We start from the raw sequence: 26,640 nt of genomic DNA, 5'->3' as shown, positions 1-26,640 counted from the left end.
ATTAAAATAACATCAAATTGATCACAAATAGAGTGTAGACATTGTTAATGTTGTAAATGGCTATTGTAGCTGGAAACGGCTGATTTTTAATGGAATATCTACATAGGCGTACAGAGGCCCATTATCAGCAACCATCAATCCTGTGTTCCAATGGCACGTTGTATTTACTAATCCAAGTTTCATTTTAAAAGTTTCCCTTTTGCAATTATGTTAGCACAGCTGAAAACTGTTGTGCTGATTAAATAAGCAATAAAACTGGCCTTCTTGAGACTAGTTGAGCATCTAGCGCATCAGCAATTGTGGATTCGATTACAGGCTCAAAATGGCCAGAAACAAATAACTTTCTTCTGAAACTCGACAGTCTATTCTTTTTCTGAGAAATGAAGGCTATTCCATGCGAGAAATTGGCAAGAAACTGAAGATCTCGTACAACGCTGTGTACTACTCCCTTCACAGAACGGGGGGGGGGGGTTATGACCCCTCGCACCAAATGGTTTGGAGCAACTAACTCCTGGTTGTTCCATAGTATTGGCGATCTGAACGTTTCTGTGTTTCAGGGACAGATTGCCGCCCAAAACTCTAAATGACCAAAGGTGGACACTGGAACAGTATATGTCAACATCCAAATGTTGGAAGTGATGAGAGGGGGAATTTGGAAAATGAATGTATATTTTGTGATGTCATTAAAACTTTTATAAAAACATTATAACGAAAACATTGTAACTTGAGGAGCTTTCATACTGTGCATTTCAAGTTTGCATCCATTACAACGTGTAGGAAATATCCAGGAGAAAGATAATATTTTTATAACGATAGTAAGATGATTTTGGTTCTTTAACGAAATCATAGTGTTCAGAATACTTTGCCCAGTAACTAGCCACGCCCACGGGAGCTCAGAAAGAGTTTCCGCATGACGTAAACATCCTCTTTACCAGAGTGTATAAAAGATTGAGTTAAGAATTAACAAAGACGGACCTCAAGCTGCAGCGAGGTCCATATTGGTCTCGACCCTGAAAATCAACACGAGGTGAAGACGACAAAGTTGCCTCCACTAACAATCAATGTTACGGCTGAGAAGTGGTTCTAAGTACTGTATCTAAGGAGGTGAATTTAAGTGGGACCATCCTGTTACTCTCTTCAAACCATCGTCTACTACACTGGATCATCGACACTGCTGATTAGCCGTCCTCAGAAGACCACTTCCAGAACGTGAATGTAAACAGACAACTAAGAAGAAGGACATTGTGACCTCTTGTGGACAATCAGGGCCTTAAATCTAAGGCCTATCCAAAAGAGAAGGCCCAATTGACCCCTTTCCACAAAGGCCTGGGTCCAACAGAGATACACGATGAAGACCTTCAACACATAAATACATGCATTACTTCTTACCAAACGGGCGGCAGTTCAGGGCAAGGTATTAGGATTACTGTGAGCGTAGTTCCATGTGTATCCAAGTGTTCTCTCTCTCTCTCTTTAACTCGCCATCTGTTGTAACAAGTGTCATATTGTGTTAGTCCGCTAGGGACCCGTTTTCATTGTATTAAGTTCTAATCCCTAACCTATACGTGTATGTGTTTGTATCTTGTGTTAGCATTTTAATTAGTTAGTAAATAAATACTTAAATCAATTTGTGTAGTACGGAATGATCAGTAAGACCCGGGTTCGTGCATACTTAAAGAGTCTACGACTTTCAGAATGAGACTGATATGAGGTAAATGATTAATAAATTACTGTTAAATGATAAGAGATATCTTTAGAGTTAATTTGGGAAACGGTAACTCGTTAAACAACTTTTCCCGTGGTGCCCCAAATTCTTAATGAGTTAATTGTTACATGATTAATTTAATCTAGTAACAATTAAACCTAGTAGGTAATTATTCAATAGATAATAGTCATCACAATAATGAAAGTCACGTCATGACAACTGTCAACTGTGGGACCTTATATAGACAGGTGTGTGCCTTTCCAAATCGTGTTCAATCAATTGAATTTACCACAGGTGGACTTCAATGAAGTTGTAGAAACATCTCAGGGATGATCAATGGGAACAGCCCCCGTGCGAGGAGTCTATTATAGAACTAGGCCTTACTATTGAATTCAGTCTATAGGAATTGTGGCGCAAGATACGTTATACACCAATAGCGCTGTAGGCAGGATTGTTGTTGAGAGTGGTGTGTGTGTGGTCCCTTTTCATCCATATACTAGTAGGGAGAGATTGACTCCGGTGTTGTATATCTGACAAAAAGTCAGTGTGTAGGGGATTTACTGAATGCTTCGAGTTAGGACATATGAGCCAGCCAATGTACAGTGGGGACAACAAGTATTTGATAGACTACCGATTTTGCAGGTTTTCCTACTTACAAAGCACGTAGAGGTCTGTACTTTTTATCATAGGTACATTTCAACTGTGAGAGGCGGAATCTAAAACAAAAATCCAGAAAATCACATTGTATGATTTTTAAGTAATTCATTTGCATTTTATTGCATGACATAAGTATTTGATACATCAGAAAAGCAGAACTTAATATTTGGTACAGAAACCTTTGTTTGCAATTACAGAGATCATATATTTCCTGTAGGTCTTGACCAGGTTTGCACACACTGCAGTAGGGATTTTGGCCCACTCCTCCATACAGACCTTCTCCAGATCCTTCAGGTTTCGGGGCTGTCGCTGGGCAATACGGACTTTCAGCTCCCTCCAAAGATTTTCTATTGGGTTCCAGTCTGGAGACTGGCTAGGCCACTCCAGGACCTTGAGATGCTTCTTACGGAGCCACTCCTTAGTTGCCCTGGCTGTGTGTTTCAGGTCGTTGTCATGCTGGAAGAACAAGCCACGACCCATCTTCAATGCTCTTACTGAGGGAAGGAGGTTGTTGGCCAAAATCTTGCGATACATGGCCCTATCCATCCTCCCCACAATACGGTGGAGTCGTCCTGTCCCCTTTGCAGAAAAGCATCCCAAAGAATGATGTTTCCACCTCCATGCTTCACGGTTGGGATGGTGTTCTTGGGGTTGTACTCATCCTTCTTCTTCCTCCAAACACGGCGAGTGGAGTTTAGACCAAAAAGCTATATTTTTGTCTCATCAGACCACATGACCTTCTCCCATTCCTCCTCTGGATCATCCAGATGGTCATTGGCAAACTTCAGACGGGCCTGGACATGCGCTGGCTTGAGCAGGGGGACCTTGCGTGCGCTGCAGGATTTTAATCCATGACGGCGTAGTGTGTTACTAATGGTTTTCTTTGAGACTGTGGTCCCAGCTCTCTTCAGGTCATTGACCAGGTCCTGCCGTGTAGTTCTGGGTTGATCCCTCACCTTCCTCATGATCATTGATGCCCCACAAGGTGAGATCTTGCATGGAGCCCCAGACCGAGGGTGATTGACCGTCATCTTGAACTTCTTCCATTTTCTAATAATTGCGCCAACAGATGTTGCCTTCTCACCAAGCTGCTTGCCTATTGTCCTGTAGCCCATCCCAGCCTTGTGCAGGTCTACAATTTTATCCCTGATGTCCTTACACAGCTCTCTGGTCTTGGCCATTGTGGAGAGGTTGGAGTCTGTTTGATTGAGTGTGTGGACAGGTGTCTTTTATACAGGTAACAAGTTCAAACAGGTGCAGTTAATTCAGGTAATGAGTGGAGAACAGGAGGGCTTCTTAAAGAGAAACTAACAGGTCTGTGAGAGCCGGAATTCTTACTGGTTGGTAGGTGATCAAATACTTATGTCATGCAATAAAATGCAAATTAATTACTTAAAAATCATACAATGTGATTTTCTGGATTTTTGTTTTAGATTCCGTCTCTCACAGTTGAAGTGTACCTATGATAAAAATGACAGACCTCTACATGCTTTGTAAGTAGGAAAACCTGCAAAATCGGCAGTGTATCAAATACTTGTTCTCCCCACTGTATGTATCAAGAGAAATAGACAAAGTTGGGCCAAACGTGGTGCTATTTCTGTCTCTCGCGTTTAAGGAGCAAGTAGACTCGGTCAGTATTAATTTCTTGAGCTAGGACATATGGGCCGGTCAATGAAAGACATTTGGGAAGATATAGTTGTTTGCCGAAGCAAAGTATTATCTCTCTGTCTATCGCGCTTCAGTAGCGTGAGTAAGACCAACAGAAAAAACATTTATTTTATGTTTCCGCATGTTCCAGTAAAACATTGCTAGCAAAATAATCGCCAAAAGGGTTAACGTAAGACGTAATTAATAAACCCCTTCCCTTGTTAAAGGGGACCCTGTGTGTGCATGGAAATTAGATTCCCTGTACAAGTAGGGTAACTTTGCACTAGATGCTAAGCTAACGAAGGGAGAGCAGCCATTTTTGTTTTTCCCTTTGTTCTAACGGAAGTTCCGCCCCTCGGGACTCCCGTTTGATTTCAGCTTTCTGCGATCAGCGACCTCTAGTGGTGAAGAATTGCCTGTAATTGTTTTTGAAACAATTCTCTTAACCCACTGTTACAACGGGTTACACTGTATGATATCCATCCAATCTCAACTGGTTGGATATCATTGTCTCATTCGATTTAACCGGGAAGGTGAATCGCCAAAAAAAAACATTTTTCAGGGTTGGTCATTTGGATAAGGTCCAAATGTATTTGTTCAACCCAATGAGACATTTTAAACTTTCTCCACATTAACCTAGATACAGCAATGCTTTTCAGATTAATTCAAGTTTAATTCCCAGATAGTGATCAATCATACCTGTATAGGCTATCATTGATTAATCAATTGAATTTGCTTTTGCAAGCTCATTGGGCCAACTCCAACAGTACTGGTCCAGTATTGACGGAAGTCCCGCCTTCACAGGATTCCCATGTGGTTTCAGCCCTTAGGAAAAAGGACCCTGGTGGTGAATGTATACTCACATTTGAACTACTGGTTACACATAGGATATCCAGCAAATCTCAAATGATTGGATATCATTGTCACATTCAATTTAATAAGTTAAATTGCCGAACATACCTTTTCAGGTTGATAATTTGGATAAGATCCAGATTGATTTGGTTCAACAAAGGAGACAATTTAAACTTTTCCATATTCACCAAGATACAACAATGCTATCAGGTTAATTAAAGTTTAATTCCCAGATAGCCTATACAGGTATGATTAATCAATAACATTGATTAATCAATTAAAATTGCTTTTGCAAGTTCGTTGAAAGCCAACTCCCACATTACTGATCCAGTATTGATGATTCATTGACTTCTATAAACCGAATAAAATTGTTTTTCCAGCTTCCAACGACTCAAAACCCAAAATTGTACATAAGTTAAAAAAACTAATAATCATCAAAATGAGCAAGCTATCAGAGGGGGTGCCATCCATTCCCCCGCTAATAAGTGAACCCTCACCCACAGAAAGATTGATCGCTGACCTCAGCAGCGATGCAAATCCAAACTATGCCGAAGGGTTGAGAATGTTAGATCACAATGCCATAAGCGAAAAAACTGCAGAAATTGCGACCGACGCCCTCCAAAATAGGCCGGCCGGCACAGGCCTTGTATAGGTGTAGAGAACCAGGAAGCTAATGACAAAAGCAAGATACTGCTAGCCGAGGAGCTGCATTTGAGAGCATCTGGCAAAAACGTATGACGACAAACGAGAACAAACTCTTGAACAAAATCGTCTGCTACAGGAACAACTCCATTTAGCCAAGACTAAATATGACGAAGTCCACGCAAAACTAGATCAATTTGACAACCAACTTTAAACCAGGGATGAGCAACATGATACCATGCAAGCAGTGTTGAATGACACCACTCAAAGCAATAAGGTTCTAGTCCAAAAGCTGCAAACCACAGATGATCAGTTAAAGAACACAATGTCCAAGTTGGATGAATAAACAGCGGATCTCATTGAAGTCACTGATCAAATGAATGATGAGAAAACCCAGGTGAGGAAGGTGGAAAAATTGAACTCTAACTAAGCTGAGGAAATCTCATCACTGAATCTCTCGCTACAGACTCAAACCTCTCCCTGCAAACCATGACAGATAAGTATGAGGCCGAATGGAGCAAGTGCGACACTCACATGTCTAAAATAAGTACTCTAAGCGCTCAAGTGGACTCTGCTATGCAGCAGAATACCACCCTTAGGTACCATCTGGAAGAACTCCGAACCAGTCACACGCTGCAGCATGACTACCCAGCCAAACAACCAAGCTCGCAACTAGAGTTTGGTACACAAAGGAGTGAAGAAGAAAGAAGGTTTCAGCCTTTACCTTTCTCAGGTGTCCCTCAGTCTTTTCCTCTTGGCCGTTTGGCACAGAGTAATATGGCGCCTCCTCGCCAACCAGACCAAGGCTCGGTTTCTCTTCTTGGCCTTTCGGCCAATTCTTAACCACAGAATGATGCAAAACCTCCCCGCACACTAGGCACGGAACGCCTTGATAAGATCATCAAGACCTTCTGCACCTTTGACCCCGCCCCAGGGAAGCCGAACGACACTGAGACGTTCCTAGCAGACCAAGAGGACGCGTTGGATGGCTACCCGAACGCTACGGATACTGACCGGCTTTACCTGTTGAAGCGAACGTGGAATAGATACGTGACTAGGTTCATCCGCCTACAACAAGATTCCGTGCAAAATGACTACACAAAACACTGCCGCAGCTTTAACAATAGAAGAATTCAGTGGTTCTGTGACTCGCAAACACGACAGCACGCTGGCTAACACTGTCAAACAAGCGCGAAGCGAACACCCACAAGCATACTATCATAGGCTCCGTTCAGCTTACTTTGGCCTACTCACTGAAATAGGATTGGAAGAGCTACTACCATTCAAACAAATGTTTCTGTCAAACATGTATCCCACCTTAATTAACTACTTGGGCCCTACAGCCGACATAGGTTTGCCAATCTCAGAACTTAGAGAACTTGCAAGCAAAGCCTTTGAGGCATCAAAAGTGAGCCGCTCTAAGAGCCCTGACGTCTCGGTTTTCAATATTGAGCAGGAGCACTCACTCCAGTTAAAGGGTGTGGAATCAAGGATAAGTGATGACATGAGTGATGACACACAAAAATGGTACCTACAATGAAACAACCAAACCAATAACCTTAGCGGTAAAACTAACTATACCGAACGTTCCCAACCAAACCGGTATCGTAACGATCAACATGGCCGCCACATGGCCACCCACATGGTACAAGAGTAGTAAGGGTGACAAAGGGTTCAATGAACACCGAAGCATACACCAAGGTAAGCAGCATTGCAATGGTTGATTCCTTTCCCATTCCGATAGAGGACCCACTGGGTCACGAAGGTGGGTTATCTGTCTTGGAAATCGACACGGATAACCCACGGCTCCGTTCTTCCAACCCAACCCACTTTGTTGGGGATATGCCCAGAAAAAACAACTGGAACAGGCCATACCTCAAAGCAGTCTTAGAGGACTGTTTGACATGTGATGGACTGATAGGTTAGACTATTTCCCTCATATCTCAAACTTTGCTGGATGAACTCAAAAGGGCAGTGGACCCTGTGTACGTGACTAGCATTGACACCAAACAGATGCTGATTGGGATAGATTTAATTGACCGTTTGGTACCGCTGATGGTTGGAAAACCAACCAAGTCTGGTCACAAATAACTATCCCATCTCCGTTGACCCCACCGCCTTCGTCGAAGAATACATGCAATACATTATGCAACGACGAGGGTTTGGCGTCATCAACTGACGTATCCCCGGTGAACTTGGTCATGAGTCCGCCATTTGTGGCAAATGATCGGGTGACAAGTTCAACTTGGAATTTAACCGAACATGGGGTTTTCCTGTGTGGCTTGGGTGAATCACCAGCCGACACATACCGCCCTCCACTGATAGGTGGCGTTTGCCTATACGGCACAATGATTGAGAATGCCACGCTGGCAACCTGGTCGGAAAAATCTGCAATCAGTTTGGAAATGTTCAACGACATTTCGAAAGCGGCTCACTGCCACACCCTTGTTCCGAAAACATTCAGACATTCAGACTTCCTTGAAAGACTGCTTTGTGCAGCACCCTGCCTGGTCTACCCCAACAAAGACAAGGCGTTCATTTTGGAAGTAGGTTACTCAGAGCACTGCTTTAGTGCTGGGTTGTACCAAAAATACGACCAAGACAGACGTGTGGTTGCTTACGCGAGCAAAACACTTAACCCTGCTGAACACAAGTACTCAGACCGTGAAAAAGCGTTCCTGTCGACAGTCTGGCCGGTCAAGCACTTCACCTGTTATGTCGGCGGACAAAAGGTGATCATAGAAACATGTCACCAGCCGATGACTTTTCTGAAAAGCCAAAGAATCCGTGAGGGTGCTGTATACAACAGCAGGATAGCGGCTTGGCTCATGATGCTGCAGAGCCATGATGTGGTTGTCAACTATGAAAAACCTGCCTTTGGGTGGGGCTTTGGCGGTGTGTCAACGCTCCGTTTGACGTAGCTCTGCCGTCGAAAATATCACTACTTCGAAGAGAACATGTGTCTTTACATGCCGATGGCATTTGTGGATAGCTGTTCTTACCGTCAGCTAGACCACTTGCAAGCTGGTGTGGGATTAGTATGGCCCAACGACATTCCGTGCAAACTGCTTCAATTTCAGCTAGGCAACAAGACCAGCCAGTTCGCAGAAGTAGCTGGCATACTTATCACACTGCGGTAAAACATGACTTGTCAGAACTGGCAATCTGCACCGACTCAAACTATGCCAGACTCACCTTCTTATCCCACTTGCCGTTTTGGAAACAAAAGCACATGACTACTTCAAGTGGCAAAGAAGTGAAAAACTAAGAGCTCATTCTAGCCTGCGATGACCTCATAACCAAACACGACATACAGGTGTATTGGAAGAAAGTCAAGGCACACTCCAAATCACCTGGTCGTGACAAACTTGGCAATGACCATGATGACAGCATGGCGAAATCTGGGCAAATTCACGGCACCCCTTGGGTGTTCGATGCTCGGGACGCAATGATCACCGAGGCGCCCATGGTGTCTGCGGTAACGCGTAGCCATATAGCACCGCGGGAATCATCGTCGCACGAACATAATGTGTTGCTAACTCATTCATTCTGGAATAGTGACCTGGTAGCAATGTAACACCAAGATGAGTCCCTCGCCACTTTGATGGCTTTCTTGTCTGATCCTGTCAATCACCCAGAATCCAAGCTGGCTTTGAAAGCCTCACACGACTTGCGTTCGCTGTATGCAACTAAACAGCACCTCACACTTGTAGATAACCTACTGGTTTATGTTTCAGAAACCAATGCCACACAAAGGTGGGTGGTTCCTAAAACACAGAGGGGGATAATGATAGCTCATGCCCACGATGAGCCATGTGGGGGCCATAGAAGGGTCAAGGCTACATTTGAAACATTGCGACAGGTGGCCCAACTCTTTACCAGAGTGTATAAAATATTGATTTAAGAATTAACAAAGATGGACCTCAACCTGCAGCGAGGTTCATATTGGTCCCGACCCTGAAAAGCAACTCGAGGTGAAGACGACAAAGTTGCCTCCACTAACAATCAATGTTACGGCTGAGTAGCTGTTCTAAGTACTGTGTCTAAGAAGGTGAATTTAAGTGGGATCATCCTGTTACTCTCTTCAAACCATCATCTACTACACTGCTCTCATCACCCCACAGGGGATCATCGACACGGCTTAGCCGTCCTCAGAAGACCACTTCCAGAACGTGAATGTAAACTTTTGGACAATCAGAGCCTTACATCTAAGTCCCATCCGAAAGAGAAGGCCCAATTGACCCCTTTCCACGAAGGCCTGGGTCCAACAGAGATACACGACATAGACCTTCAACACATAAATACATGCATTACTTCTTACCAAACAGGCGGCAGTTCGGGGCAAGGTATTAGGAATACTGTGAGCGTAGTTCCATGTGTATCCAAGTGTTCTCTCTCTCTCTCTCTCTTTAACTCGCCATCTGTTATAACAAGTGTCATATTGTGTTAGTCCGCTAGGGACCCGTTTTCATTGTATTAAGTTCTAACCCCTAACCTATACGTGTATGTGTTTGTATCTTGTGTTAGCATTTTAATTAGTTAGTAAATAAATACTTAAATCAATTTGTGTAGTACGGAATGATCAGTAAGACCCGGGTTCGTGCAGACTTTCAGAATGAGACTGATATGAGGTAAATGATTAATAAATGACTGTTTAATGATAAGAGATATCTAGATATCTTTAGAGTTAATTCGGGAAACGTTAACTCGTTAAACAACTTTTCCAGTGTTGCACAAAATTCCTAATTAGTTAATTATTACATGATTAATTTAATCTAGTAACAATTAAACCTAGTAGGTAATTATTCAATAAATGTACATTTACATTTACGTCATTTAGCAGACGCTCTTACCCAGAGCGACGTACAAATTGGTGCATTCACCATATAGCCAGTGGGATAACCACTTTACAATATGTATATATTTTTTTTAATTGTTTTTCTTTCTTTGTGGTGGGGTAAGGGGGGTAGAAGGATTACTTTATCCTATCCCAGGTATTCCTTAAAGAGGTGAGTTTCAAGTGTCTCCGGAAGGTGGTGAGTGACTCCGCTGTCCTGGCGTCGTGAGGGAGCTTGTTCCACCATTGGGGTGCCAGAGCAGCGAACAGTTTTGACTGGGCTGAGCGGGAACTGTGCTTCCACAGAGGTAGGGGGGCCAGCAGACCAGAGGTGGATGAACGCAATGCCCTCGTTTGGGTGTAGGGACTGATGAGAGCCTGAAGGTACGGAGGTGCCGTTCCCCTCACAGCTCCGTAGGCAAGCACCATGGTCTTGTAGCAGATGCGAGCTTCAACTGGAAGCCAGTGGAGTGTGCGGAGGAGCGTGGTGACGTGAGAGAACTTGGGAAGGTTGAACACCAGACGGGCTGCGGCATTCTGGATGAGTTGTAGGGGTTTAATGGCACAGGCAGGGAGCCCAGCCAACAGCGAGTTGCAGTTATCCAGACGGGAGATGACAAGTGCCTGGATTAGGACCTGTGCCGCTTCCTGTGTAAGGCAGGGTGGTACTCTCCGAATGTTGTAGAGCATGAACCTACAGGATCGGGTCACCGCCTTGATGTTAGCGGAGAACGACAGGGTGTTGTCCAGGGTCACGCCAAGGCTCTTTGCACTCTGGAGGACACAACGGAGTTGTCAACCGTGATGGCAAGATCATGGAACGGGCAGTCCTTCCCCGGGAGGAAGAGCAGCTCCGTCTTGCCGAGGTTCAGCATCCACACTGATATGTCTGCCAGACATGCAGAGATGCGATTCGCCACCTGGTTATCAGAAGGGGGAAAGGAGAAGATTAGTTGTGTGTCGTCTGCGTAGCAATGATAGGAGTGGCCATGTGAGGATATAACAGAGCCAAGTGACTTGGTGTATAGCGAGAATAGGAGAGGGCCTAGAACTGAGCCCTGGGGGACACCAGTGGTGAGGGGGGGGGGGGATTCAGCAGGGAGGAGAAGGTGGCAAAGAGCTTCCTAGGGTTAGAGGCAGATGCTTGGAATTTAGAGTGGTAGAAAGTGGCTTGAGCAGCAGAAACAGAGGAAGAAAATGTAGAGAGGAGGGAGTGAAAAGATGCCAGGTCTGCAGGGAGTCTAGTTTTCCTCCATTTCCCTTCGGCGCCCGGAGCCCTGTTCTGTGAGCTCGCAATGAGTCGTCAAGCCACGGAGCAGGAGGGGAGGACCGAGCCGGCCTGGAGGATAGGGGACATAGAGAGTCAAAGGATGCAGAAAGGGAGGAGAGGAGGGTTGAAGATGCAGAATCAGGAGATTGGAGGGAGAAGGATTGAGCAGAGGGAAGAGATGATAGGATGGAAGAGGAGAGAGTAGCGGGAGAGAGAGAGCGAAGGTTGCGACGGCGCATTACCATCTGAGTAGGGGCAGAGTGAGTAGTGTTGGAGTAGAGCGAGAGAGAAAAGGATACAATGTAGTGGTCGTAGACATGGAGGGGAGTTGCAGTGAGATTAGTAGAAGAACAGCATCTAGTAAAGATGAGGTCAAGCGCCTTGTGAGTAAGGGGGGACAGTGAGAGGGTGAGGTCAAAAGAGGAGAGGAGTGGAAAGAAGGAGGCAGAGAGAAATGAGTCAAAGGTAGATGTAGAGAGGTTAAAGTCACCCAGAACTGTGAGGGGTGAGCCATACTCAGGAAAGGAACTTATCAAGGCGTCAAGCTCATTGATGAACTCTCCAAGGGAACCTGGAGGGCGATAAATGACAAGGATGTTAAGCTTGAATGGGCTAGTGACTGTGACAGCATGGAATTCAAATGAGGAGATAGACAGATGGGTCAGGGGAAAAAGAGAGAATGTCCACTTGGGAGAGATGAGGATTCCTGTGCCACCACCCCGCTGACCAGATGCTCTCGGGTTATGCGAGAACACATGGTCAGACGAGGAGAGAGCAGTAGGAGTAGCTGTGTTTTTAGTGGTAATCCATGTTTCCGTCAGCGCCAAGAAGTCGAGGGACTGGAGGGTATCATAGGCTGAGATTAACTCTGCCTTGTTGGCCGCAGAACGGCAGTTCCAGAGGCTGCCGGAGACCTGGAACTCCACGTGGGTCGTGCGTGCAGGGACACCAGGTTAGAGAGGCAGCAGCCACGCGGTGTGAGGCGTTTGTATAGCCTGTGCGGAGAGGAGAGAGGCATAGTTGACATGCTACAGAAAATGGCTACAATAATGCAAAGGAGATCGGAAAGAAATGAACTACACATCTGGGAAAGCGAGAGAGCGGGGCCTCCCTCACTTACGTTTCACTGAAACACCCAAATATAACTCTCCCAACTTCCACCTCAGAAACTATAATTGTTGTAAACTACAGCGGTTCAATGTTTTCTAGGAATAGACTAACTTAGTTTATTCAGCTAGCTAACTTGGTACAGTATTCTTCAGTGAAAACCGTCCAGGGCACCTAGTCCTATGACACCACAGCCAACTAGCATGCCAGCCTCCAACAACACGGTTTAGCACCAATATTCGGCCACAACAAACCACCAGTGTGTCAACTCGCCAAGCAGATCATTCGTGTCCGTGTCTAACATTGTGGGTTAGTCCCGACAGCTTGAGCGAGTCCGTCGTCAACTTATTCAGCCAGTTAGTTAGCTAGAATAGTTAGCATACTAGCTAGCCATTGCTTTCTGCCAACGAAAAAAACCCTCCACCCACGGCACGAACACACAGAGAGAGCCAAGCTAACGTTAACTTGTCACCCATGTCCCGAATTCCCTTGAACGACTCTGGCTACCAGTATGTATAAACAAAACACAAATGTAGGTTATAACTTACCCCTAGCAGCTACTGTTAGCTAGCCAAGTGCAAAGCTAGCCACTGAATCGACTCAGCCAGTTCGCGTCTGTTCGCTAGGTCGTTCCAGCTATTGTTTAGTTAGCTATCCAGGTAGCAACAAGCTAGCTACATTTCGAGCACAGTAGCTACTTACTACCTAACATTAACGCTTCAGACAATGAGGTAGAAAAACAGCTGAATGGTAGGCATTATTGTATGTAATTATTGTGGGCAGCTAGCTGGCGTAATTACAGGCACTCTTAAGCGTGAAACAACTATCCACAGTTGCTAATAGTTACCAGTAGCTACCTGCTAGCTAGTCCAGGTAGTGGATTAGCTGGCCTCGTGCTTCACCGGGCTCAGTTGAATACAATACTTACCTACAATAATTACATACAATAACCCACGATAACTACCTACAATACCTAACTACAATATAACTACATAGTTTAAGCTTTGCTCGACACCATATAAGCCATATAAGCCAAGCTTACCTCCCGCCAGAGAGAGACACAACCTCACCCGACGACGACGACGATAGTCATCACAATAATATCTAATAACTGTCAACTGTGGGACCTTATATAGACAAGTGTGTGCCTTTCCAAATCGTGTCCAATCAATTGAATTTACCACAGGTGGACTTCAATCAAGTTGTAGAAACATCTCAGGGATGATCAATTGAAACAGGATGCAGCTGAGCTATATATTTGAGTCTCATAGCAAAGGGTCTGAATACTTACGTAAATAAGGTATTTCTGTTTTATAAAATCAAATAAATCCCTGATCACGCTTGTAGGCGATGTCATGGCAACATTAGCTAACTAAGCTCATGCGCAGAAACACGTCATTGAGTCTAATGGTCATGTCGCTCTGAACTGCACATTTGCAGTCCGTCAAATCAAAAGGCACTTCTTCGATATAAAGTCGTTTTTTATGAAAATGAAAACGTGTCAGTTTGTCACTTTCACAAGTTTGTAGTAATGACATGTTCAGCTACTTTAGACATTAGCTCAAATCTAGGTGGTGCCTTTAGATTTTGAGAAACTAAAAGAAGATTTTTGTAACTTCTCCCATTGACTTTCGAAACCCCAAACCTGGTCTGTTGTGTGCCACGTCATCGATTGTATCACCAACTGACAGATTGCTAAAACATATGATGTGGTTAGCTGATACTTAAAATACCTATCCAAGTGTTGTAAGATCTGGCATGCGTCAGCAACGCCTGGCAGAGGAATGCACCCTTAATTATTATCTGTGTAATTATGGAGCCATTTTAAAGTGGTCCATTTTCTTCTTCTTTTGTGTTTGAAAAAAGCATAAAGATAATATTGGTGATTTACTGCCACCTGCAGTCCTGAACAAAATATTTTGTGTCATTCATGTAGTGTCCACTAGATGCCGGTGATATAGCTTAAAGCCATTTACAAACCATAGGCAACTGAATTGAAAGAAGGCGGCAATGCTCGCCATACTCTGGCTCAACATAAACAATGTAAAATAGGCTACTAAAATCATTCCAATCCCACATAAAAGGCAAATGCAGTTTAGCGGTAGTAGAGAGCATGTTTAAGGACCATGCGGACGCCTGGGGTTTATTGGATTGGAAAGTGCGACTTTCTCGCAAAGCGGTGCAGAGTTGGAGGATGAATGCAGATGGCTATGTAACTGCTGTTTGACTTGACAGGAAACTAAACTAGAGTTTTTAATCCCAGTGCTGAGCTAGTGCATAGCAGCTAATTGCTGTATGACTTGTTTGTAGAATGTTAAGTCCCCTATTGACTGAGGTGAATGAAGCTACAGCAGCCAAGGTGATAATAGCTGGAGTCAATTTGGCTTGTTTTTGCTGTTTACCAAATAGCATTTTAGAGTTTTTAAATTGTGTAGAAATGCAGTAAATGAGCTGCAGCTTTTTTTATAATTGGAGGGGGAAAAAGGAGGGGGCCACCCAGATAGCATATGAATACGTCATAATCCATGGCAAAATATGTGGAATTGCAGGAAATTAGCTTTAAAACTGAAACATTTTCTCTCATCCTCATGACAAAATGTGTAGAATAGCATGATAAAACTGCAAAAGGTTCTCTCTGCCCCATGGTAAAATGTGTTGAATTGCAGGAAGCTAGCTGTTTTCTTTTATGGGGGGTTGTGGGGCCCTCTGGACGTAGGTGCCCCGGGGCCCCAATTCTGGCCCCGATCAAAAGGCTACATGAAGACACATTGGAAAACATAGGATGACATTCAGCAGAAAATATACAAGGTGTGTATTTCGTCTCTGTTGATAGTGTTGATAGAGTGATTTTCCTTCTCTTTTAGTATACTATACACGTGTTATCATATAGTGACTAGCGTCACTCCACCCTTACGGGTGGTAAATCATTTAAAATTAATAATTTGATTGCAACTCCCCTCGTCAAAATTATATGAGTCGGCCATGAATAGAGTGCATTTAATGTCCTTCAGACATTGTGTGTAAATTTGGATAAAACACAAAATGTAACAGTTGGATCTACGCTCTTAACCACGTTAGAAATTCCAATAGGAGTGCGTTTTCATTAAAATCATGGCATTTCACGTCATGTTTGTCCAACTTCTAGGAAGATTTTAACGCACTGAACCCCACGATTTCCCCAAGTTTTCACCATCATTGTAATGCCCTAGTTATTTTGTTCCTTTAGAAAGTAATTTCTGGTTTTTCCACCTCTCCATAAAAAAAATGCTAGAAGCCATGCCATGACTGAGAGTTCTCGTGGGTGTGCTTTGATGAGTTTAAAGTAGGTGTGTAATACTGCATTCATGACATGTCCGAACTAGGACATTTTGAATTTTCCGACTTGGAAACTCGTTGTAGAAAGTTGTTACCTGAGTTTCCCACATTGACAGTATCAGAATCAACCAATAGGAAGCTCTACGCAAATAACTTACTTTAATTTTAACTCGTAGGTTCCAAGTTTCTGACTTGTCATGAATGCAGCATCATGAATGCCACATTAAGCTAATGGCCTACCTTTGTGTGTTCTGCATTTCCTCCTTTCTAGAATATCTTTAATGACAGTTGTGTTTATGATGCTAACGTTAGCTCACAAATGTGAAGATGTTTGAGTTGAAAAAGAAACCCAACAAGCCATTTATAGAGAACAAGTCTCTTTCTTACATCCTAACATTGGTGATGATGTATTGTAGGCTAGCTATGTCTCGTTCACAAGTCCTGTTGCGCTGCATGCTAATGACTCAATTGGGTAGAAACCAGGGGTTGGAACCAAAATTATTTTCTAATCGTTTAGTTCTGAACAGAACCATAATTTTTTTCATTCCGTTACACCGTTACGACCAGCAAAATTAAGTTCTGAACCGGTAAAATAAAATAAAAACCAGTTTATATCGTTGCTTTCTGTTCCTTTGAAAATTTAGCTCAACATTAAATTACTCCACCAATCAGTGCGGATATAGCAGCTTGCTGTGGAGCGGGTAAGCGATTTAATCTGTATAGGAAAGTCGTTAAGAGCAAATTGTATTTTAGAGTAACAGCATGGTTTAATCATAATGAAAGACAAACACAAACACTGTGCTGCCAGTCACAGTGTAGGGTGCGAGATGCAACTTAAATTAAGGGTGAGGAGAGAGGATGGAGGAAGAGGGACTTTACAAAATTACAATTGGTTCAGAACAGGGCAGCACGGCTGACCCTTAAAGGTACATGTGGCGCTAACATTAATGATATGCATGTCAATCTCTCATGGCTCAAAGTGGAGGAGAGATTGACTTCATCACTACTTGTTTTTGTAAGAAGTGTTGACAAACTGAATGCACTGAGCTGTCTGTTTAAACTACTAGCACACAGCTCGGACACCCATGCATACCCCACAAGACATGCCACCAGAGGTCTCTTCACAACACTCAAGTCCAAAACAGACTATGGGAGGCGCACAGTACTATATACTCTATTCCACATCAGGTAACGGATGCAAGCAGTAGAATCAGATGTAAAAAACAGATAAAAATACACCTTATGAAACAGCGGGACTATGAAGAGACACACACAAAGGTACAGACACGCATATGCACACAAGCGCTGTCACGCGTGCTGTAGGTGGGTGTAGTGGTGGAATCAAACGCAGGACACCGAAGTATAGTCCAACAGACTTTAGTAACTCTCCAACAAGGAAAAATACGAGAACACTTGCCCGAAGGCGATAATACGCACGAAGGCGAACAAAACAAATGTGCACTACACAGGTGCGTAAACACTCCACGCAGTGGAGGGAAGCTCAACCGAGCGAAATAGCGAAAATCAGCCCTACACACGACAGACCAAAAACAATAACACACAACACCTGACAAACACAACGAGAACTAAATAGGACACTAATGACACTAAATGAAAACAGGTGTGACAACAATCAGACAAAAGCAAATGAACATGAAACATACAACGGTGACAGCTAGTATTCCGGAGACAACGAACGCCGAAGCCTGCCCGAACAAGGGAGAGAGGCAGCCTCGGCCGAAACCGTGACAGTACCCCCCCCTTGACGCGCGGCTCCAGACGTGCGCCAACTCCGGCCTCGGGGACGACCCGGAGGACGCGGAGCAGGGTGCGTCGGGTGCCCCCGATGGAATTCCGTCAGGAGAGACGGGTCCAAAATGTCTCTCCTCGGCACCCAGCACCGCTCCTCCGGACCGTACCCCTCCCACTCCACTAGATACTGGAGACCCCCCATCCGACGTCTCGAATCCAAGATGGACCTCACGGAGTACGCCGGTGCCCCCTCGATGTCCAATGGGGGCGGAGGAGTCTCCCTGATCTCACTTTCTTGGAGTGGGCCAGCTACCACCGGCCTGAGAAGGGACACATGGAACGAGGGGTTAATACTCTTATATTCAACAGGTAGCTGTAATTTATAACACACCTCGTTCAACCTTCCCAGGACTTTAAATGGCCCTACAAACCGCCGACCCAGTTTCCGACAGGGCAGGCGGAGGGGCAGGTTCCTGGTAGAGAGCCAGACTCGATCACCAGGTGCGTACACCGGTCCCTCACTGCGGTGGAGATCGGCGCTCGCCTTATGACGTCGGAGGGCCCGCTGCAGGTGGACGTGTGCAGCGTTCCATGTCTCCTCCGAGCGCCTCGCCCACTCATCCACCGCAGGAGCCTCGATCTGGCTCTGCTGCCAGGGTGCCAGAACCGGCTGGTAACCTAACACACATTGGAAAGGGGTTAGGTTAGTGGAGGAATGGCGTAGGGAATTCTGGGCCATTTCGGCCCAGGGAACGTACCTTGCCCACTCCTCCGGCCGGTCCTGGCAGTATGTTCTAAGAAACCTGCCCACATCCTGGTTTACACGTTCCACCTGCCCATTACTCTCCGGGTGGTAACCCGAGGTGAGGCTCACCGAGACCCCCAACCGCTCCATAAAGGCCCTCCAGACTCTGGAGGTAAATTGGGGACCTCGATCAGACACAATATCCTCGGGTACCCCGTAGTGCCGGAACACATGGGTGAATAGGGCTTCGGCAGTTTGCAGGGCGGTAGGAAGGCCCGGCATGGGGAGTAAACGACAGGCCTTAGAAAACCGGTCCACAACGACCAGTATAGTGGTATTCCCCTGTGAAGGAGGAAGGTCAGTAAGGAAATCCACCGAGAGGTGGGACCATGGTCGTTGTGGCACGGGCAGGGGTAGTAACTTACCCCTAGGCAGATGTCTAGGCGCCTTACACTGGGCGCACACCGAGCAGGAGGAAACATATACCCTCACATCCCTTGCCAACGTGGGCCACCAGTACTTGGCACTAAGACAGTGCACTGTCCGGCCGATACCCGGATGTCCAGAGGAGGGTGACGTGTGAGCCCAATAGATCAATCGATCCCGAACCTCGAGCGGAACGTACTTCCGACCCTCCGGGCACTGTGGTGGACTAGGGTCGGTGCGTAACGCCCGCTCGAGCTCAGCATCGACCTCCCACACTACCGGTGCCACCAGACACGACTCCGGCAGTATGGGAGTGGGCTCCACGGACCTCTCCTCCGTGTCATGCCGCCGAGACAGCGCATCTGCCTTACCGTTCTGGGACCCAGGGATGTACGTGATCTTAAACGTAAACCGGGTCAAAAACATATTCCATCCAGCCTGCCGAGGGTTTAGCCTCCTCGCTGCCCGGATGTACTCCAGGTTACGGTGGTCCGTCAAAATGAGGAAAGGGTGTTGAGCCCCCTCAAGCCAGTGCCTCCACACCTTTAGGGCCTGTACCACGGCTAACAGCTCCCTGTCCCCTACGTCATAGTTTCGCTCCGCCGGACTGAGCTTCTTGGAATAAAAAGCACAGGGGCGGAGTTTAGGTGGCGCGCCTGATCGTTGTGAAAGCACGGCTCCTATACCGGCCTCAGACGCGTCCACCTCTACCTGAAATGGTAAAGAGGGATCCGGATGCGCCAGCACTGGAGCCGAGGTAAACAGGTCCTTCAGCCTCCCAAATGCCCTGTCCGCCTCGGCTGACCACTGCAGACGCACCGGGCCCCCCTTCAAGAGAGACGTGATGGGAGCTGCCACCTGTCCAAAACCCCGGATAAACCTCCGGTAGTAATTCGCAAACCCCAAAAACTGCTGCACCTCCTTCACAGTGGTTGGTGTTTGCCAATTACGCACGGCTGACACCCGGTCTACCTCCATCTTCACCCCTGACGCAGACAACTGATACCCCAAAAAGGAGACCGACTCCTGGAAAAACAGACACTTCTCTGCCTTAACATACAGGTCGTGCTCCACCAGCCTCCGCAACACTCTGCGCACCAGGGCCACATGCTCGACACGGGTAGGCGAGTACACGAGAATGTCATCTATGTACACCATGACCCCCTGCCCCTGCATGTCCCTGAAGATCTCATCCACGAATGATTGGAAAACTGACGGAGCGTTCATCAACCCGTATGGCATGACAAGATACTCGTAATGGCCCGAGGTGGTACTAAAGGCTGTCTTCCATTCATCGCCCTCCCTGATGCGCACCAAGTTGTACGCGCTCCTGAGATCTAATTTAGTGAAGAAACGCGCCCCATGCAAGGACTCAGTCATGGTCGCAATCAGCGGGAGTGGATAACTGTACTTCACCGTGATCTGATTGATACCACGGTAATCGATGCACGGGCGCAAACCACCATCCTTCTTCTTCACAAAAAAGAAACTCGAGGACGCAGGGGAAGTGGAAGGCCGTATGTATCCTTGTCGCAGAGATTCGTCTATGTAAGTCTCCATAGCTTTCTTCTCCTCCTGAGACAGAGGATACACATGGCTCCGTGGGAGCGCAGCTCCTGCCTGGAGGTCTATCGCACAATCTCCCTGCCTATGGGGCGGCAACTGCGTTGCCCTCGACTTACTAAACGCAATTGCCAAATCCCCATACTCAGGGGGAACGTGCAATGCGGGCACCTGGTTTGGACTCTCCACCGAGGTAGCCCCTACGGAAACGCCTAAACATCTACCCACACACTGGGCAGACCACTCCATCAGAGCCCTCTCCTGCCACGAAATAGATGGGTTATGGGTACTCAACCAGGGCATGCCCAGCACCACCGGATACGCAGGAGAGTCAATCAGAAATAGCTGAATCATCTCCTGATGACCCCCCTGCGCACACATCCTAAGTGGCGCAGTGACCTCCCTGATCAAGCCTGCACCCAACGGACGGCTATCTAGGGCATGAACGGGGAAAGGGACATCAACAGGAAGAAGGGGAATCCCTAAAGCTAAACAAAATTTCTTATCAATAAAATTCCCAGCCGCGCCTGAATCTACCAGCGCCTTATGCTGGGAATGAGGTGCTACCTGTGGAAAACTCACAGGCAAACAGAAATGTGCAATAGAGTGCTCTGGGTGAGTGGGGCGCCTACTCACCTGGAAGGAATCCCCAGTGCGGGACCCGTCGTCCTCTCCCCGAGGAGGCCATCCCCAGCACCTAGCCGCGGTGTGTCCTCCCCGACCACAGTTGGTGCAGGGGATGGACCCCCTAGTAAGCCGACCCCTCCTCTCTCTAGCGCCAGCACCCCCGAGCTCCATGGGACACGGCTCGGAGGCGCTGGAGGGTGAAATGGACGGACCCCCCTCGGAACGTCCGCGGGTAGCTAGTAGGTTATCCAGCCTGATGGACATGTCGACCAACTGGTCGAACGAGAGGCTGGTGTCCCTACAAGCCAGCTCCTGACGGACGTCCTCTCGTAGACTACATCTGTAGTGATCGACGAGAGCCCGATCATTCCACCCTGCATCTGCCGCTAGAGTACGGAATTCGAGGGCGAACTCTTGCGCACTCCTCCTCCCCTGCCGGAGGAAGACCAGACGCTCCCCCGCCGCTTTCCCCTCCGGGGGATGGTCAAACACCGCCCTGAAGCGGCGGGAGAACTCGTCGTACGTGATGGTGTCCGCGTCGATCCTCCTCCACTCCGCGTTGGCCCATTCCAATGCCTTCCTGGAAAGGCAGGAGATCAGGGCGGACACGCTCTCATGTCCCGAGGGCGCCGGGTGCACGGTGGCCAGGTACAGCTCCACCTGGAGAAGGAATCCCTGACACCCGGCCGCGGTTCCATCGTAGGCCCTCGGGAGCGAGAGTCGGACTCCTCGGGGTTCCGGTGCTGGAATGGGCGGACTGGCCGATGGTGCTGGCAGGGAGGGTGGCGGTGGAGGCGTTCCCCAGCCTTGAATGGTGGTGATCACCTCCTGCAGTGCGGTCCCCATCTGCAGGATCTGGTCCCGTTGTTCCCGAACCTGGTTCTCCAGCGTCGTCTGGGCTGCTGCGGCTCCTGCTGATTCCATTTAAAGGTGTGTTATACTGTCACGCGTGCTGTAGGTGGGTGTAGTGGTGGAATCAAACGCAGGACACTGAAGTATAGTCCAACAGACTTTAGTAACTCTCCAACAAGGAAAAATACGAGAACACTTGCCCGAAGGCGATAATACGCACGAAGGCGAACAAAACAAATGCGCACTACACAGGTGCGCTCGGTTGAGGGAAGCTCAACCGAGCGAAATAGCGAAAATCAGCCCTACACACGACAGACCAAAAACAATAACACACAACACCTGACAAACACAACGAGAACTAAATAGGACACTAATGACACTAAATGAAAACAGGTGTGACAACAATCAGACAAAAGCAAATGAACATGAAACATACAACGGTGGCAGCTAGTATTCCGGAGACAACGAACGCCGAAGCCTGCCCGAACAAGGGAGAGAGGCAGCCTCGGCCGAAACCGTGACAAGCGCTAGCATACGCACTCTACACACACGTACATTGTAATATTGTTGTATGATGGTATTATACATTTTGTATTGTAGATATGTAGTGGTGTAATAATGTTATATGATGTACTGTTTTATCTTTTGTGCCTTAATGTGTTTTGACCCCAGGAAGACTAACTACTGCCTTGGCAGCAGCTAATGGGGAAACCTAATAAATACAAATACAAATGATCTCTCGGGAAATATGGGTGTTTGGAAAATGCTCCAGAGGTGAAAATATTAGCGGCATGTCCAGAGACCGAAAAACTGAACAGATAAATATGTGTCATTCCACGAATAGAGTGCCTTTTGGCTAGTTTAATTAAGTCAAAAATAATAATTTCACTTATTTTTAACATTCTGTCATAAAGAGCACATGTTCAACTTTATATCAAACATGTTTTCCCATCTCAAGAGGTTAAATTAAGAAAAATTACTATAAAAGTGACAATTAAAGTGTGGATGATTTAATCTTAAAATCAGCCATTACTCCCCTTGTGAAGGGGAATGGACGCATGTTGTGTAACAGGTAGGGGCAATTGAATGCAAGCTTAACAAAAAACTTACTTGTCAGACCTGATTTCAAAATACTATTTCAAATATCTCAATTACTTTCAGAAACATTTGAAGTAAGTATTCAGATATCTTTTTATTTGAAAAGACATGAGTAGTTGAACATGTTAATGTATTTGGAAATACACTTGGAAAGGATTTGAAAAATTAAAATACACTGACTCAAATACACTCTCATGCGTTTACCCAGGTATTTGAAAATCCTGTTAAATACAATTTGGTCGACTATTTGCTTTTACAAATAACCATTCAAATACTCAAATAAAAGTACTTTTTCTATACCAGATACTCTTTATACATATGTATTTGAACCCAGGAACTATCTATGGGTAACAGGGTTGACATGTTATGCTCGACACACTCAGTTTTCCACCACAAAACACCAGAAAATTACCAAAAAGAGCAGCTCACCTGCTTTTACACTACGATTTGACTATTAGATGTTTAATGTTTCCTTTGAAAAGAAATATATTTAAAAAGGAATAGTTTTACCATATTAAAACGAGAGTTCCGTTCACATTACAGGGTTGACCTTAAAGAGCAACTGCCCCTAAAAACCAACTTCTCATTTTGTGGCATCGATATAAGTCAGAAACATTCATTCTACTGTCAAAATTGACCACAACGTGTAAATAGGAAAATGTTGGTAATAATGTCAGTCTCGCCCAAAACAGAGTTTGGTGAGACTTGTGGTCGTGACTGCATCACAACGTAAATCAAGGTTGGGTTTGTTTCAATCCTGCCCACATGCTCACAGGTGGCAGCACACAAGTAATCATCAATTTGTGCAGCTGCAAGAGACCCATTCGTAATGCCCATGGTACATTTGGGTTGACTTCGGATATCCCTATGTTGCTAGTTAGGGACAATTGGTAAATTACACTAGCTCCAAATTTCAATGACTTAAAAACCTCAAACCAACTATAAATTGTAGAAATTCAAATATTGAAAGCATTTAATGAGAAAACTAAAAGGTGTGCAACATGAAAATATAGTCTCATTTACATTGTGTAATTTATTGACAGTCCCTAACTAGCCCCGGAGAAAGGCTATCCAAAGTCAAACCAATTTTGCCACGGTTGCACACCAGCTGACTGAAGCTTATTGGCTAAATAATTTGGCTAACTCTTCCCACCTGCGAACACACACAAGAGACAACAACATCAAACCACACCCCAAAACCAACACATATTTGAATTTACTCATGGCTGCTAGCATTTCTTAATAAACCAAATCAGGAAGTGCAGTCGCCCTTTAAAAGAAAACGAACTTCTCTGGGTGACAACGGCCTATGTGGCCTCGATAGTAGTCAGACACATCTATTGTCGTGCCATAATTGACTTAAAAGTGTGAGTAGGATAATTTTTGTCATTAAGTCAGTATCTTCAAAGAATTGTGTGGATTAAGTATTTCCGTATCGTTATATTAAAACCTTTTGCCCAGCTCTGCTCTTAAATGGAGCATTAGTGATGTCGGACTGCCAGATGGTGAAGTGTGATTCATCACTCCAGAGAACACATTCCCACTGCTCCAGTGTCCAATGGCGGCAAGCTTTAAACCACTCCAGCTGACGCCTGGCATTGTGCATGGTAATCTTAGGCTTGAGTGTGGCTGCTCGGCCATGGAAACCCATTTCCTGAAGCTCCAGACGAACAGTTATTGTGCTGACGTTGCTTCCAGAGGCAGTTTGGAACTCGGTAGTGAGTGTTGCAACTGAGGACAGACGATTTTTACGCGCTACGCGCTTCAGCACTCGCTGGTCCTGTTCTGTGAGCTTGTGTGGCCTACCACTTTGCGGCTGAGCCATTGTTGCTCCTAGACGTGTCCACTTCACAATAACAGCACACACAGTTGACTAGGGCAGGTCTAGCAGGGCAGAAATGTGACGAACTGACTTGTTGGAAAGGTGGCATCCTATGACGGTGCCATGTTGAAAGTCACTGAGCTCTTCACTAAGGCCATTCTACTGCCAATGTTTGTCTATGGAGATTGCATGGCTTTGTGCTCGATTGTATACATCTGTCAGCAACGGGTGTGGCTGAAATAGCCGAATCCACTAATTTGAAGGGGTGTCCACAAACTTTGGTTATTTATATATATATATATATATATATACAGTACCAGTCAAAAGTTTGGACACACCTACTCATTCCAGGGTTTTCTTTATTTTTACTATTTTCTACATTGTAGAATAATTGTGAAGACATCAAAACTATGAAATAACACACATGGAATCATGTAGTAACCAAAACAGTGTTAAACAAATCAAAATATATTTTAGATTTTAGATTCTTCAAAGTAGCCACCCTTTGCCTTGATGACAGCTTTGCACACTCTTGGCATTCTCTCAACCAGCTCAATGAGGAAGGCTTTTCCAACAGTCTTGAAGGAGTTCCCACATATGCTGAGCACTTGTTGGCTGCTTTTCCTTCACTCTGCGGTCCAACTCATCCCAAACCATCGTGAGGTTGGTTGATTGTGGAGGCCAGGTCATCTGATGCAGTACTCCATCAATCTCCCTCTTTGTCAAATAGCCCTAACACAGCCTGGAGGTGTTTTTTGGGTCATTGTACTGTTGAAAAACAAATTATAGTTCCACTAAGCGCAGACCAGATGGGATGGCGTATCGCTGCAGAATGCTGTGGTAGCCATGCTGGTTAAGTGTGCCTTGAATTCTAAATAAATCACAGACAGTGTCACCAGCAAAGCACCCCTACACCATCACACCTCCTCCTCCATGCTTCACAGTGGGAACCACACATGCGGAGATCATCCGGTCACCTACTCTACATCTCACAAAGACACGGTGGTTGGAACCAGAAATCTCAAATTTGGACTCATCAGACCAAAGGACAGATTTCCACCGGTCTAATGTCCATTGCTCGTGTTTCTTGGCCCAAGCAAGTCTCTTCTTCTAATTGGTGTCCTTTAGTAGTGGTTTCTTTGCAGCAATTCGACCATGAAGGCCTGATTCACGTAGTCTCCTCTGAAGAGTTGATGTTGAGATGTCTGTTACTTGAACTCTGTAGAATTTATTTGGGTTGCAATCTGAGGTGCAGTTAATTGCCGATTTCTGAGGCTGATAACTCTAATGAATTTATCCTCTGCAGCAGAGGTAGCTCTGGGTCTTCCTTTCCTGTGGCGGTCCTCATGAGAGCCAGTTTCATCATAGCGCTTGATGGTTTTTGCGACTGAACTTGAAGAAACTTTCAAAGCTCTTGAAATTTTCCGGATTGACTGACCTTCATGTCTTAAAGTAATGATGGATTGTCATTTCTCTTTGCTTATTTGAGCTGTTCTTGCCATAATATGGACTTTTACCAAATAGTTTCATGTTTCATGTCTTCACTGTTATTCTACAATGTAGAAAATAGTAAAACACTTGAATGAGTAGGTGTGTCCAAACTTTTGACTGTTACTGTGTATATATATACAGTGGGGAGAACAAGTATTTGATACACTGCCGATTTTGCAGGTTTTCCTACTTACAAAGCATGTAGAGGTCTGTAATTTTTATCATAGGTACA

General features: G+C 45.6%; 1 protein-coding gene across 1 annotated transcript in view; it reads left to right on the top strand.

Moving 5' to 3' along the window:
- Positions 1 to 5,992: 5,992 nt before the first annotated feature.
- The window catches only part of LOC311107188 (uncharacterized protein), a gene marked incomplete at both ends in the record, with an annotated part of 94,963 nt that continues 74,315 nt past the window's right edge, over positions 5,993 to 26,640 (top strand). The window contains 2 exons of the mRNA XM_084149677.1: positions 5,993 to 6,185; positions 6,381 to 6,540. Coding sequence (XP_084005803.1) covers positions 5,993 to 6,185; positions 6,381 to 6,540 — 353 coding nt within the window. The remainder of the gene's footprint in view (positions 6,186 to 6,380; positions 6,541 to 26,640) is intronic.

Source organism: Coregonus lavaretus, assembly GCF_964263955.1.
Source record: "Coregonus lavaretus genome assembly, chromosome: 31".
Classification (NCBI taxonomy): domain Eukaryota; kingdom Metazoa; phylum Chordata; class Actinopteri; order Salmoniformes; family Salmonidae; genus Coregonus; species Coregonus lavaretus.
The sequence above is the reverse complement of the archived record's forward strand: the minus strand, read 5'-3'. Positions and strand labels throughout refer to the sequence as shown.